The 16,157-nt window shown below is 32.1% G+C and overlaps 3 protein-coding genes across 7 annotated transcripts; 2 read left to right on the top strand and 1 right to left on the bottom strand.

Moving 5' to 3' along the window:
- Positions 1-86: 86 nt before the first annotated feature.
- Tim9a (translocase of inner membrane 9) lies at positions 87-1,150 on the top strand. The gene is made up of 2 exons (XM_029318329.2): positions 87-263; positions 585-1,150. The coding sequence occupies exons 1-2, from the start codon at positions 216-218 to the stop codon at positions 813-815; spliced, it is 279 nt and encodes a 92-aa protein (XP_029174162.2). The 5' UTR covers positions 87-215; the 3' UTR covers positions 816-1,150.
- Positions 1,151-1,302: 152 nt separating this feature from the next.
- On the bottom strand, positions 1,303-5,162 carry LOC114942860 (G patch domain-containing protein 2-like). Of its 5 annotated transcripts, none has more exons than XM_029318324.2 (6): positions 4,813-5,162; positions 4,115-4,317; positions 3,408-3,589; positions 2,717-3,074; positions 2,435-2,637; positions 1,303-2,357 (listed from the first exon to the last, which is right to left on the bottom strand). In XM_029318324.2, the coding sequence occupies exons 2-6, from the start codon at positions 4,132-4,134 to the stop codon at positions 1,648-1,650; spliced, it is 1,473 nt and encodes a 490-aa protein (XP_029174157.1). In that variant the 5' UTR covers positions 4,135-4,317; positions 4,813-5,162; the 3' UTR covers positions 1,303-1,647. The 5 variants fall into 5 exon arrangements, with proteins under 5 accessions (XP_029174157.1, XP_029174158.1, XP_029174160.1 ...); XM_029318325.2 differs by having other exon boundaries at positions 3,414-3,589; positions 4,813-5,161; XM_029318327.2 differs by lacking the exon at positions 4,115-4,317.
- LOC114942858 (uncharacterized) lies at positions 4,928-15,883 on the top strand. Its single transcript, XM_029318321.2, has 10 exons — positions 4,928-5,918; positions 6,571-7,110; positions 7,199-7,302; positions 7,424-7,733; positions 8,172-8,292; positions 9,123-9,270; positions 10,550-11,466; positions 12,627-13,194; positions 13,283-13,844; positions 13,958-15,883. Exons 1-10 carry the CDS (start codon positions 5,519-5,521, stop codon positions 14,125-14,127), a joined length of 3,840 nt encoding a protein of 1,279 aa, XP_029174154.2. The 5' UTR covers positions 4,928-5,518; the 3' UTR covers positions 14,128-15,883.
- The last annotated feature ends 274 nt before the right edge of the window (positions 15,884-16,157 follow it).

The following is a 16,157-nucleotide window of genomic DNA, read 5'->3' as shown; positions in this document are numbered from 1 at the left end:
AGACTCTCGAACCCTAAATTGTCCCTATGCGAGAGCCAATCAGAAGCGTTCTATAATTCTACTTCCTTGTATACATATATCTCGCGCACGTGCCTTTTCTCTAACCTCGAAAGCACCCGTCAGAGCTCGAGGAGGTACATATATATGTATATGTAGCGAAATTACAATAAAAATCATCGACAAAGATACTTTGCAGAAATAATTGCACTTCTATAATGGCAATGCAAGTTCCAACTGATGTGGATGATAATCAAATACAATCTGTATGTATTTCTACACACTTGTGTATATGCATATATATATACTTTTATTGCAAATGTTCTAAAGGTACTCTAAGAATGTCATAAACTGTAATCATATATTTTTTGTGAATAATAATAGTAATTTTATTTAGACACATACGATTTTTTATAAATGAAATTATTATTATATTCAAGGTATATATGAATACACAGTTTATAATATTGTTAAAGTACCTTTAGAATATTTGTAATAAAATATACATATGTATAATATATTTATATATTATTTATTTAATATATTTATATATTAAATAATATATTTGTATATATTATTTGTTCTAGTTCCGTGACTTTCTGACTTCATATAATAAACTCTCAGAAATTTGCTTCGTCGATTGTATAACCGACTTTACGACACGAGAAATTAGAGCCAAAGAGGAAAAGTGTGCTCTTAATTGTATGGAAAAGTACCTGAAAATGAATCAGAGAGTGTCTCAACGTTTCCAAGAATTTCAAATGACTGCTAATGAAAATGCTATGGCGGCTGTTAAAAAACAAAGTCAGACTAATTAAGTTTAGTAATGAAATTGTAAATAAATAAACTTTATAATGATCTATTATAATCTTACAATATCTTATTGTGAAATAAGATTGCAAGAAATTTGTCAGTTGCTCTGGATATTGTTAATTCAACTGAATATATTTCTATACATTATTAACTTATCCAATACCATATAGATACTTATTTAAAATATCTTTTATCTTGAAAGATGATAAATGTATATTCTGTAATGTTTTGTAGTTGAGGAAACGTTGAATATTGTGTATATTATAAGTATAGAAGGATAAAAAACATAGTGTACATGTCAAATAGTGCACATGTTAAATAAACTTGTTTGTCATTCTAATATGAAAGCAATACTAATTTTAAATCTTTATTCTTACAAATATAAAATTTTTTCCAGACTATAACATAAGTCTAACAGTTTTAACACAATATTAATTATATCATATATAATTAAAATAAAGAAATTTATTAACATTTTTTAAATAAGACTAATTTTTGTTATAAAATCTTTATATTTAAATTCTTACAGTTTCTTTACATTATATAATTATAAACATTTTCAGTTTTTACAATAACAAAAGTGCGTATAAAGAATGAAAGTGATAAATATATGTGATTGTATATATATATATATATGTACATATACATTTTATTGAGAAAAAACAGTATAACAATCTATATATATATTTTTTTTTGTCAAAGCAAACTTTAAAACATTTAATCTTTTTATAATAAAATAATTTAAAATATCTTTATAGGTTTTTTGTAAAAAAAAAAAAAATTAAATTTAAAAACCTGCGACATTAAATATACCTATATACATTAATAGATATATATTTAAGTGGATTTGGAGTGATCAAAATCAGTGATTTTTGACTGTCCTTGTTGTATCTCAATATCCATACTTTCGCTGTCCCATTTAATCGAAGAAAATGTTTGTAAATCTGCTAGTATATTTTGCCCTTGTTGAATAATCTCTAGACCAAAGTTCGTGCTGGAAGTCTGTGGCTCCTCAGTTTGCATCGTAGAATCCGAATTCGGTGAATTTGGAGGTGTCTTTCGCAATCTCTTATAATCTGACAATCTATTCAATGACACTTGATCCACGCATACAGCCTGCGTGGTGTGTCGCGTTTTATATAATATCGGACAGCCTAGATCACCTTTCAAGCTTAAACTGTATATGTTGGCGAGTCGACGTAGCTTTTCTCGTTCAGGTTGTCGCATAGGATGTAGTTTTAATTCGCTTTGAGTAGGATCTTGTAGGAATCGCGAGACCTTCTCGTTGGCTGACGTTATGATAGAGTAACCCGGTTTGTTGTCGACGTGACGTCGCCCAGCGCGGATCTCTCTGCCGCTGAGAAGAATACTACCTTCGCGAATACGTTGTATTCTTTGTCTATAATTTTTCTTGGCTTCGGCTACCGAGTGCTCGCCATGCAATATCATTTGAAAACTCGAATCCGACGTGGTTTTATCATCACTAGTGCTCTCTCCATCGTCTCGCCAACTCGACTCTCCGATCCAATCGGATTGTTCATCGTCTCCTATGGACAAAAAATATATATTTTATTTATATTTTATGCAACATATTTTTGATATTCCAATAACCCAATAAGTTTACCTTCTCTATCTTCATCGTTAGTAATCAAACCTGCTTCCGAATCGCTAGACGAGATGCTTGAACTAGATATACGTGAATGATCTACAGTGTCCTCGCCTTGCATTTTACCTCGATTTTTCGGTTTTGCGCTTTTGGTTGGTTTAGATATTCTCATCTCACAATCTATGGAACGTTCTCTACATGACCTCTTACGTTTTCCGCACCTAAAATGTGAACATTATACAAATATGTTCGTCGCCCCTTATTGTATTTAAAGAATAAGTAATTATGTTATTTTCTTACCATATAGCACTGTATCTATTTTTACAATCACTTCTAAAAATACGTTTTTTCCCACCGAATGTTGAAGTAGACATAATTGCCACTGCTTGAGAAGTGGATGCATTAGAATCAGAATCAATGGCCATTTTCTTAAATTTTCTTTTGCGCCTCGTATTTGCTCTTGGTACAAAATTTTCATTTACTGAGTCACTCTCGATATTACTGGCGTTATTTAAGTTTGAGAAATGTGCGAAACGTTTGGTCTGATTTGTATCATCGCTGTCAGATTGATATTTCGAAACATTGGCAGATTTTGGAATGCGAATTTCACAAATAGAAGACGAGCTGTCGTCTGAATGTCTGTTCATACTTAATGCCGCTGCAAAGTATTATACTTGCAAATATACAAAATAAATATTTTGTATATCATTATATATTGATCAATAGTTAAATACTATATTTGATCAGCATTATTTTAAATCTCAAGGATGACATGTGATTATATAAAATTGATTTATGTTGTATAAATTAGTTTTTACAAAGATAATCTTATCTTTATAATAATTCACATTATGCTTAATTGTTTAATGTAGCATAAGTGTGATTAGAATGCATATATTATATTATTTTCATGTTTATTAACACCTGATTGATACTTTTTGTGCAAAAAATTATTTTTGAAAATATTGTATGTTTAGTTTTAGTCCCTTACACTTACGAATATTCCCTGTAGAACGAGCTCTTCTCCTGATGCCCCATCTGCGTCTGAGATTTGCGCTGCTGCTGCTTTCCTCAAGTGCTAAAGTCAAATCATGCACAAGGGCCTCCATTTTTACTCTTAAATCCGCCGGTACAGCTTTGAAAACACGCTCCATTTGAAGGATGCGTTTTTTGCTGCAAAAGAAATTATTATTAATTAAATAAGTCCACTTTAATATATATTTTATATATATATATATATACTATATAATACACTATACAATTACACTCATTTTCTCCTATTATTTTAATAATCCTATATACTAATATAATTAGCCTGAATATTTTTTTTAATTACATCTAGCCTTAATACACAATGTATAATTTTACAACGATGTGTAATATCGATTAAATTTTGTACAAGAAATTTATTTTCCAACGTTATTCACATTTTTGTATCGAAGTTTCTACAACGATTTTCGCCAGACGAGAGTCGCGATTAATTCACGATCCATTTTTAGAGATAAACGCCCCGATAGCAGATCGTTGATCCCCAAGTAGGGAAAAGGCACACATAGGAGGATCGAAAAGAAGTCTATCGGAGGATCTACATATATGATACGTGTCGTCGATCGTCGAAGAGGGGGCCAAAACAAATCGCGATTGCGTCGGCTTTTAACTTTCGTATGACAATATACGTAACATCCTGCTACTGCTCACCTCTTACAAGTAATGTCCATGAGAACCTCGCCTCAAAAATGTCTCATTGTTAAACTCGGCCTCTGTTGTCGACCGACAATGAAATGAACAAACGAACGCGCAGCGTCTCGAACGTCAGATCTCTCAGTCAAGATTATATTATCAATTGTCAAACTATCTTCACCTTCAAAACCGTATGCTCAATCGCATAGTGTAGTATCGCACTACAAAAGCATATATATGTATATATATGTGTGTATGTGTACAAACGGTACATATATATTTATTTACGCATGATGCGTGCGACGCATCCATAAGAATCCGCCTTGAAGAATTCTGAATATGTATCGCATTCACAACAATCTTTTGCGTCAAACTGTTTTTTTTTATCTTATCTTCGTACAATTTTATCACGTGTAAAAAATAGCATATATATCAATTTTTGTTATACTAGATAATACAAGTGCGCGCTTCGTGCGTGCCATTATCTATATAATTTAATCATTTAATTTGATTTTGATAGCTGTCAAACTATCATGACCGTCAATTAGCATCGCGGAAAAGGGCGAAAATATCAATAATATATTTTTTTCAGAAATAATTAATTATTTAATTTTATAATTTAATTTTATTTTGACAGCTGTCAAACTGTCGAGACAGTTTGACAGCTGTCAAAATAATCGGCATCGCGGAAAAGGGACGAAATGTCAATAACATACCTTTTTTAGAAATGATAAAGACGCCATTTCCAAAGGAGCTCTCCTATTGGCTATCGACCGCATCGAAGCGAAGCCAGCGAAAGAGAGGGGGCGCTCGTGTGCGCGCGGCTTAAGGGTGTCCGATGGCGTTCGGAGCGCGCACGTCTCCGCGGCCATTTCCGGTACTCCGTCGCGCGGACAAGACGCTCCGCGAGTGTTCCCTTGCGTTGGTGTTCGGCGATTTTTTTTCCGCCTCGGAGATTCGCGTGTGTCGGCGTGCGACGTCTCGGACTGCATCGTCGTCGCGCGCGAACATGCGGGCGTAGGCCTGGATGTGATGCACGAGCGGGTTTGCGGACGTGTCGCGCGACAAGTCCGGGGGCACGGTGAGTGTAAATAGCGCGTAGTCGTCGTCTGCGCACGTCCGGTGCGCATCCGCGGGCCAGATGAGCGCGGGATCGCGGCGGACGGAGACGCGTGGGGACTAAGAAGTAGAGGAAGAGAGAGAAAAAGAGTGAGGGGGATCACCACTGCTTGTGGTGCTCCTTTGTGATAAGTCGATCTATTTTGACGGTACTCTTCGGTGAACGAGGTGCGATACGGAAATTGTGACGAGGACGCTCGCGCGATATCGTGTCGAATTGCGGCGACGAGAGAGGCGGCGTTTGAGAAACGGAACGTGCGAAAAACATCGGCCGCTTCGTTTCGGCGACACCGAGCCGCCGTGATGGACGGCGCGAACGTGAATGGCGGGAACGCCGAAGAATCGCGCGAGGATTCTAACCTCGAAAGCGGCGGCGACGGTGTTGTTGCGTCCGCAGAACTGATGGACGACTCGCTGAGCGGCAAAACGGCCCCGGAGAGCGCGGACGCGCAAGAGGTTAACGGCGATCTCAAGGGCTCGGCCAAGAAGCACGACGCGCCCTACCCCCGTAGAAAGGTGAGGAAGCTCAAGGCCAACTCCACGAGCGCTGTCGAGGGCGACGCGACGACGGGACCGCACGCGACCAGGGGACGCAAGCGGAAGCTCTCGGAACTCGACGACAGCTCCGAGGACTCGGAATTCAACGGCTTCGATAAGGGCCTCGAGTTACAGCCGGGGAGTCACGTCCTGAAAAAGCTCATTGGTAGTATTCGATGTTACGTTCGTACGGGGGTGAAGAGATAATTGTTTTTTTTTTTCGGAAAATATATTCTTTTCCTTCAATTTATTGGAGGGTTCATGCATGACATTTTTGAGATTTGTCTGAAAAAAATTTTCTTGTTTACGTTTAATATATTTTATTACATACATGATACTTTTAACTAGTCATAAAATTAAAACTAGTTGAAAATCAATAAGTAGCCGAAATATCACAAACAAGAATTACAGAGGACGTAATTATATAAAGTAAAATATATTGTTACATTTTTTAATAAAATATAGCAATTAATCTTGTTCATAGTTTAATATCTTTTTTATAATGTGTTAAATATAAATAAAGCACTTACATAGTTATAATTTTTATCATAATAATTGTTTTACTTCGGAAATAATTACTAATCTATGTATAAAAGATATATAACTGTATAACAAAATATCAGCAAAAAAAACGAAAACGAAAATAGAATAGAAATTTAATAAATTATTTTATTTTATTATTTTTTTATTATGATAGAAATGAATTATTTAGTAGTGTAGAGAAGTTTGTATTCTTATGATATTTATATTATTCTATATATTTATATTTCTATGCCAAAAATATCAAACTTGTAAAGTTTTAATGTATTTTATCATAGCTGAAGCTGAAATGGCAGAAGCCCAACTTGTAAAACGTGTGAGATATTCAAGAAGGAACTATGACACTAGAGGTAAAAGGGAAGACGATCAAGATTCTGATGATTTGAGAACCTACATTTATGAGACAGATAGTTTGGAGCAATTGAATATAGGAAAGATTAAAAAGGAGAAGGAATCTGATAAATCAGAAACAGATTCCATTGACATACCAAATAGCATAGATTCTGAGGCGGAGCCGAGCAAAATTGAAATAACTTCCATTAGATCAGCAAATTCGTCATCGGCTGCAAGTAGTCCATCTGTAACATCGTTGAAATCAAAAAGCAGTCGCGTTTCTCGTGGCGCCAGTCCAGGGGTGAGGCAAAAGGCTGCTGTTGATATGTCAGATCCATTATATAAAGAACCATTTAAATATGGATGGAAGCGAGAGCTAGTATTTAGAGCGAGTAATGATTCTTCCTTCAAAAGAATGGCTGACATATATTATTATACACCAAAGGGCAAGAAAGTTAGGAGTTTCAGAGAGGTTGCAGAATCTCGTAAGTATATAATGATAAAAGACAACATATATATAACTTTAACTAATTATATGAATATATTAGAATATATCACATTTTTATCTTACAGTTAGTTCAAAGGAGTTGACCATTGACAATTTTACATTTTTCAAAGAACCTATTGGAGTCAATGATCCTGAAAAGGAGATTGTTCGACATGCTAAAAAAATAGGAGTATGTTTTTAGAGTTTTCTTACATTTTAATTTATAAAATTTGTTATAATTCTACTTAAATAATATATTAATTTGATTTACTATTAAGAGTTTTTTTAAAGCTTTATATTTGATGTTGCAGAGTTCAGGAGGACCTATGGGAAGAAAATCTATTAGTACTAAAAAGGCCACACCAATAAAAAAACCTGTACAAGAACCTCCTGCCAAAAAAGCAGTACAGGAACCTACAACAAGAAAGTCTGTACAGGAAGTTGCAACAAGGAAGTCAGTACAGGAATCTCCTGCCTCTGTTTCTGCACCTGTACATGCAGAGGTTCCAAAACCCGCTCCTGCACCTGTTCCAGTGTCTACAAAAGCTACCCCCAAAGCGACAAAAGCAGCCTCTTCGGCGTATAAAACAAAAGCAGCTACAAAGAAAACTCCTCAAATAAGTATGTCTTTATACTCAAATATTATATTTGTTATATGTATTATATTTGTTTTATATTTATAATTATTCTCTATTTGTTCTATATAATGTAAGTACTACTATATAGAACTATACTATATACAGAGTTGTACTTTTTTCTTATATTTTATTTTATTTGATAGTATAATATATATATATATATATATATATATATATATATATATTATATCTCATAATTTAACAATTTGGAAATATGACATTATAGTTACATTAATATATTTCACATTATAATCACATTAATATTATAACAATATAACAATTTGAAAATATAAGGATTCTATATTATTTTGCATTTCTTTCTTTTACATATTTTTTTAAATATATGAAATTATATAAAAGAATTTTTTTGAGCAAATTATTATACAATTTTCATAAATTTATCTGGAAATCTGTTTAACAGAAATGAAATCAACAGTTGAAGAGAGTGAAATGCTTCCACCTCAACGAAGTACTGCAAATACAAGACGGAGTCAGCAAGCAGTCGAAAAAGTTACTTCCATCAAAACTAAAAGATTGTTAACGTAAGTACTTTTATTATTTTACTTCCATTATTAGCATGTAATGCATTGTGTTTGATACTATCTTGAATACAAGTTGAATCCGAAAGATAAAACAAAAAAAAACAAAAATTTTTTAAAATATTTTCGTGTATGGGTATTACGTTATATATACGTATATTTACACATACATATAGAAAACATAAAAGTTTTTCAATATTTAAAACACTGATGTTTATTAATATCAAATATAAAAGAATATTTTGTGATATATGATATTATATATATAACATGCTAATACTAAAAACTTTAGTGTCAAATCATATCTTGAAAATTAAAAATTTGAAGTTTATAATCTCAATTTAATTATCGAATATATGTATACATATAATATTTTTATATTGTTGTATGTAGTATTTTGTATGTGAATTATTTTATTTTGTGTGTGTTTGAGAGACAAAATATAGAGAAATCTTAAAGTTATAGTACCACACAGTTTAATTTCTACTTACTTTTTATTAGAGTTTTGCATTTCATGTTTTGTGTGAAAGTAGAAAATAAAATATTAATCTTGAATTTTATATTTTTTATAAAGCTCAAAGTTTGTGCATATGCATTTTTATTGCATATGACAACATACATGAATTATACAAATAATTATGGAATATAATTAATATGCATGCAATATATATAATATGTATGTACAAAAGTTCTTGCCTTTAATAGGAGAGAAGCTTTTTCTGCCTACAATTTTCATAACTATTTTTCCTTTTGATTCCTTTCATGTATCCTTAATATGGGAAACTTGTATTTTTTCCTGAATCCCTTTCCCTTCTTCAACGCACATCTTACAGGCCCAAAGTTCAAGAGCCATGCAGCATAAGATGTTCGACAAGTATGGGATTAATACCAAGCTTACAATGTCGAGTCTGTCTCTGTTTATATCATCCTGAATGTGTCGATGGCATGGAATTTGCAGGCAGTGATGAATATGTCTGCAAGGTAGGTTACTGTGTAGTATGCTAGAATTTGAGAGATTTTTTTGACACAATGTATTTTTAATTATATATAAAGTTATACAGCATTGTGCTCAAGATCTGTATGCTAAAATAGAAAAATGAACAGAGTTGGAATTAAATTTATTATTTATTTATTTATTCTTAATACTTGTTTTTGTAGAACGTTGCAAAATTTAATTAATTTTGAATTGCTGTAGGCATTTAAATTTCTTGTGTTACAAAATTAAGAATATGAGCAACACAAAGATTTCTAGAGTTACAAATATAGGGATTTAATTGGCTTTTATACGCTTGTATTAATTATTTTTTCAATGATTTATTTCAAGAATTATTTTGGAGCGCAATAATTCAAAGTTTAAAGCCAACTAAACGAGCAACACAGAGATAGAATAAAACAACATGTATAAAAATTTATTCAATTTTAAATTGCTTTATTCCGTTAAATAATTAAATCTATACGTTTCGATTATACTTATACAATTAATCTTCTTCAGTATAAATATTAAAATGATCCACATAAAAGAACAAAAAAAGGAGTTTAACTTGAATACAGACCGAATTACTTTTGACATTTATTTTGACATGTATTTTGACATTTTAGAAGAGCTCTCTAACATATAATCCTAGTACTTTGTTTTTCATTGTTTATCTTTTATTTTTATAAATCATTCAACTTTTAATGTGACACACCAACAGTCAGGACTTAAACTCCAATAAAAAGCCATTTTTTAATATTTTATTCTTTTGTACTTTCCACAACATTGTAATTACACTTAATATTCACGACATAAGTAATTTTACTTAATATATTTATTTATTATTTGTTATTAAATTAACTAACTCTTAGGACACTATCTTATTTAATTTAAAAAAAAAATTTATTTATTTTCTTTATCAACAGTTTGATAATTGAACGACTTGGTCACAATTTGACATTAACAATTTCTTGCTTCCCAATTGTTATATTAATATTGTCAAATAATGTTTATACTGAAGAAGATTAAGTATAGTCGAAACGTATAGATTTAATTACTTAACGGAATAAAGCAATTTAAGATTAAATAAATTTTTATACATTGGTGTTTTATTTTGTGTTGCTTGTTTAATTGGTCTATAACTTTGAATTATTGTATTAAAATATACGAGCCTAATTAATAATTGTTATTTTATTACTTTGAAATTTAAAATGTATAAAACATTGTTATACATATAGATTTAAAATGTGATAATTTGTATAATACATAGGAATAAATTTGTTGTAGAATTGTCAGCCGGATACTAAAGAATCTCATACGCCGAACAATCCATCTTTGACACCACCTCCATTGATTCCAATTAGTATGTTAGGTGCACAAAATGCGAAACCGAAACATCAGACTAATTCATCTCCTCCGAAATTGCAAAGAATTCCGAAATCTGACAGTACGGACGCGCAAACGAGAAATTCTTCGAAAACTACCAAAATATCAACCGCGAATTCGTCGCTGCCGAACGTAGACAAAAAGGAAGGCACTTGGTTTCCTCAAACGGAAAATGAATTCTTACAAAGTCACGACGGTACCATGCCGAAACCGGCTCAAAATATTGCTTTAATGGGCGGCAAAAGATACATTGTAGTACCGAAAAATAATGCAATGGCAGTTCAGCCAGCTATAACAGTGAGACCGGACAAGATTGGCGATAAACCGCCCATGCTTCAAGATGGTTCATTCATTGATATTTCGAGTAATGTGGAAAATTCCATGACAAAGTTACGTGCACCTCCAACCAAACACTTAAATATCGATCTATCGGAAAAAGTAAATATTACACCTGATAAAGAAATTTCAAAAGATGCGACGGCACATTCGATGGATTTTACATCTGCAGCTATTACTGAAGAGATAACCGAGGCATTAGTTAATAAAAATAATAAGGATAGTATAGATATTCCTAAAGAAGATAAGTTAATTGAGAAAATATTAGAAAATAAATCTTTCACTGCCGACACAGATTATGTGCCTGAAAAGGAAAAAGTAGATACAAGTAGTAAAGTGTCTGAAGATACATCTGCATGTGCACCAATGCATAAAACAGATACTGCAAACACTCTTGAAGCAAATGCCGAAACAATTAAAGCAGTTCGTCAACAATCTTTATCAAGTAAAGCTGGTACAGTAACAAAAATTAAAAGTAACAAGTAAGTGTACATTTTTGAAACACGTATAGTCATTTCTTATATTTTATTTCTTATTTAAGATGCTTTTTCCAAGCAATTTAAGTTAAGGCAACTCTCTGTTGAGGTTTTGGCAGTTGCTTTGTACATATTGTATTTACAAAGTTCATAAATACTCTTTCTATAATAAAAATCCACACATGCTTCTCACTCGATAAAAAATTGTAAAAAGCGTTTTTACATTCTCTTTTATTTTTAGCTTAATTCTACATTAGATTTTACGTTATACAACACATTTTATTAAATTAATTTTATAAATATGCAAAGATTATAAAAAATTGTAAATGCAATATATACTTAATGTGTTTATTTATATTTGGAAATATGAAAATATCGAATGTTAAAAATGAATTTGATTTTATCTTATGATCGAAGCACACTGCCTTAGCTTCTTAGAAATGCGGCCAAATTTTCAACAAATATGAAAAAATAAATAAGATGTGCACCTATTGATTCACATGATATTTTTTGTAATTGTAGTATCAAGGTAAATTAATTCCTACACAAAATCGCATTTCTTCGCTCGCGTGCTATTTACTTGGTATTAAAATGCACATTTATGTCTAAATGTTTACATTCATGCTGCAATTACAAATAAAGCTATTGATAAGTGCTTCAATGAAAAAAATCTAATTCATTTTTACTTTTTATATTTGCAGATATAAAGACATGCGAGCTGAAAATACAAAACTTAGTGCGTTTTCCCATAAATTCTCACAGTCCTTTTCATCCTCCAATCCTATATCTACTTTTTATATTTATTTCTTTATTTGATTTCAAATCTTATCACTTTGTTAATAGGCATGTAAATATTCGATCAGAGATTATTTTTCCAGAGGCTTTTTAAGGACAATAAAAGATATAATTTTTCTAATTATCTTTAAGGGGATCCTAAACATTCTTGAGAGAAGTCTGTTGTTTTTTTCCTTCCAAATTTGAGATTAGATCTCATATTTTGTCGATAAAAAAGGAAAATAACAGACTTCTCAAAGGTATTTAGGATTACCTTAAAAGTCTCTTTAAAAATAAACCTGTAATAATACAGATAGATATATTTTATTTTTGTATGAGATAGGCTGTCAAACACCTGATTTTAAATTGTGTTCTTCTTTCGATAATTTCAGGAGGAAACAAAACCAGCAGGAGTTGGAACAGCAGCACAATTTCATGAGTTCAGTTTGCGCCGGTTATTACGCCTTGCTGCGTATTTTCCAATATCTTAAAGTGCAAGAATTGTTACGGGCCGGACGAGTTTGCAAGATGTGGCGTGATCTCGCGGCTCATCCATCTCTGTGGAAGACAGTGCGTATGAAGAATAGCCAGGTGACTGATTGGGACGGTTTGGCGGAGACATTACAGAGACGCGGTACGCAACATCTAGATCTCAGAAAAATGCTAGTCGCTGGCGAATCTGACAACATTTGGAAGAAGTTCTTGACTATTATACCGCGAGTGACCAGTCTTGTCAAACTCGAGCTATGCAGATGTCCCGTCATGGTGGTCGAAGAAGTTATCAAGAGCTGTCCTCAGTTGGAGGTACTGAGTGCAATGTCGATTAAATGTGATTCCCTCAACTTGGAATCGATTGGGAATCTGAGTCGATGCCAAGAACTTAGACTCAAAGCAATAAGTGGGATGTCATTGCAACAAGATCTTACATCTCTACAGGATTTAATACACTTGACGCAACTGGTGAGACTTAATATTTAATTTATTATTTTTATTAAAACATTTTATATATTCTATATATAATGTATGTGATTTCTCTTGTTATGTACAGAGTTTGACATCAGTTAAAGAACTTGGAAAGAAGAAAATTGAAATTATACAAGTATTGGTAAATTTGGAGACGTTAGAATTGGGCGAATGTTCCGACTTTCCGGACAAATTTGGAACTAATGTTTTAATCAAATTAAATAAATTGGAACGCCTCAGACTTGAAAAAGGTCAAGGATCCTGTTGTACATTTGACATTCTCGAAGGTGTATCAAAATTGGAGAACCTCTGTCAGATGGAATTGGTCAATTTTGATGTGAAGAATGGATTTGATAAGTGTCTGGCTAATTGCAAGAACATCAAGAGGTTACTAATTATACCAACTTACATATCCCAATCGGCAACATCTAATAATATGGTGCTCGGAGGTGTCACAGAATTGTCAAACAATCTGACGCATTTTATATGGGGTGTTACACTTGAATTACTCAGGGTTACAGAACTGTTCGTTGATCAGTGCAATCTTATGAGTAAACAAGTCACTGGAGATTCTATACCAGTTTTAAAACCAGTCCCCTGCTTACGATTGATCGCAGATGTCGAGGATGAAAACGAAAATCAAAAAGGTATGTTACAAGTTATCAATTTTAATTATCTTGAGAGGGATTCGTGTATTTTTACATTAATAATATTTCTTATTTTATTATATATGTAATGTCACTATTTGATTATTTTGCAGGAGACGATAAGCAACAGCCGCAGTTGTCGACTCCGCAAGTCGACATCTTACCGTTGCCACAATTGCAAAAGCTTCTCCTAACGGCGTTGCCCAAAACACGAGTTAAGATCTTGAAAATTCCCTTCCACGCCACATGGCGACAAAGCATTTTAGATACCGCGTCGCAATAGAAGCGGATGCGGTGATACAAAAAGTCAAACGAAGCGGAATAGAATTCAAGCGACACATACGTGCGAAGAAGTTCGAGGAATTTTGTAAAATTAACTCTATACAGTGTCTGTGCTCCAATATTTGCGAATTTTTGGACCGAAAGTAACTTATATATTTATGTATGGGTTTTATAAAATCTTCAACGATTAATAATCCTTTACAACGTATCGGTACACACTGTACAGCGATTAGAGTCACTGCGGTATATATATTTAATGCTTTTGTGATAAATACGCGGGACCATGTATGCGCATAGCTAGAATGCGTCCATCTTTGCTACGAGATAAACATGATATGACACGCTCTGACATCCTTGTGTGGGTTAATTTAATCAAATAAAATTTTGACTTTTATATATTACAATTTTACTGTTTCGTAAATACTGTTTCAAAAGAGACGAAATGGTATAGATCTGGTACTTTATTGGAATTGCTGTGATGTGTACCTGCGTTGAAAGTAAGTAATCCGACAAGATTACATAGTATGTATTTTAGATTCTTATGTAATAAGAAATTATGCAAATTATGGATGTCCATAATTTGTATGTTTATATGCCAGAAGAAGAAGAATAATGTCAGGAGTCAAATGAATCGTTTCTTCAAAGAAAAATGTTTGTTGATGCATTCTTTTTTTTTCTTGAGGATACCTGCGGAGCGGTATTCAAAATCGAAAGAGTAGGATAGATAATTTTACAGTATATAACATCGAGTTCCAATTGGAGTAACAGAAAGATACGGCGCTATTTAGAGATTAGACTGTAAAAAAATGCTATATACATATTATAATGTGCATCTGTATCTTTAATATAATATTTAGGATACGAGTTTTCCGCTGCAAAGAAACTACGGCAAAACTTCGGAGTAGTATCGTGTAGAATGTGTAATATACTTATTATTTTATTGCACACACAAACGCATAATCAAATACAACGTTATAAAGATATGCATTGATTGATATGTACTGATTGTGAGTACAAAATACGTATAATTGTAAGTTTTCAATAATGACTGTGTCTATATTCCTTTCAATGAGGCACAATTTGTTTCTTTACTTCTGTGACCCTGAGACATTATCTTCTAAAAAAAAGTATATTAAAGGAATAGAGATTTATATTTTATACTATAAGAGAAAAAAAGTGTTAGTTACACTAAATTTACGTTTTAAGTGATACAAATTAGGCACATTAAAATTGTTTTAAGTAACGTTACGTAATTTATTTTGCGGACAAACCCTACACAGAAACATACACTCATAAGTTTCTGCATAATAGCATTTTATTTTCATCGATTCTATCGTATATTTTAGCATATATATATATTATATACATATATATATATATAATCATTTATATCATAAAAAAGTGCTTATAAAAATTATTTTTTACTTTGCAGCGTGAAAATTCATATATTTGCTATATTTTATTGTATTATGTTTTGTTATACACAAGAATTCAATAATTTATTAAGCGGATTTTATGTTTTCAATTAATTAACAAACTTTTAATGTATAACAAAAGATGGATCTTACATGAATATATACCTTGTCAACATTGATGTTTAAAGACATGCACACATCTTGTTCTGGTATGAGCACATTATCTTTTTTTATATTGAAATTAATGTTGAACAATTCGAGAAATATATACGTAGTTTATAAAATATTTCAATTGACCTATGTACATACACATTTATAAAAACATTACACAATTTTCTTATTTACCATTATATGTTTAATCGATATTCACATACAATTCACATTTTTTATAGCGCTATTTGTTTTACTCACACAGTTATTTTCAATAGGAATCTAGAAAGAACAACAATTTATGATTTTGTACGTAATAATATAATTTCACGAATACCTCATTTATTTTATTAGAAATGTATACTATGTGTATATATGTAATAGACGAGTGCATTTTATAATTAACAAGATACAGATTACACGAGGAAAAATTGATTTACAAAATAATTCGCATTTTTATTTATAT

Source organism: Nylanderia fulva, unplaced genomic scaffold (genome assembly GCF_048542155.1).
Source record: "Nylanderia fulva isolate GAGA-0341 unplaced genomic scaffold, ASM4854215v1 Scaffold2, whole genome shotgun sequence".
Classification (NCBI taxonomy): Eukaryota; Metazoa; Arthropoda; class Insecta; order Hymenoptera; family Formicidae; genus Nylanderia; species Nylanderia fulva.
The sequence above is the reverse complement of the archived record's forward strand: the minus strand, read 5'-3'. Positions and strand labels throughout refer to the sequence as shown.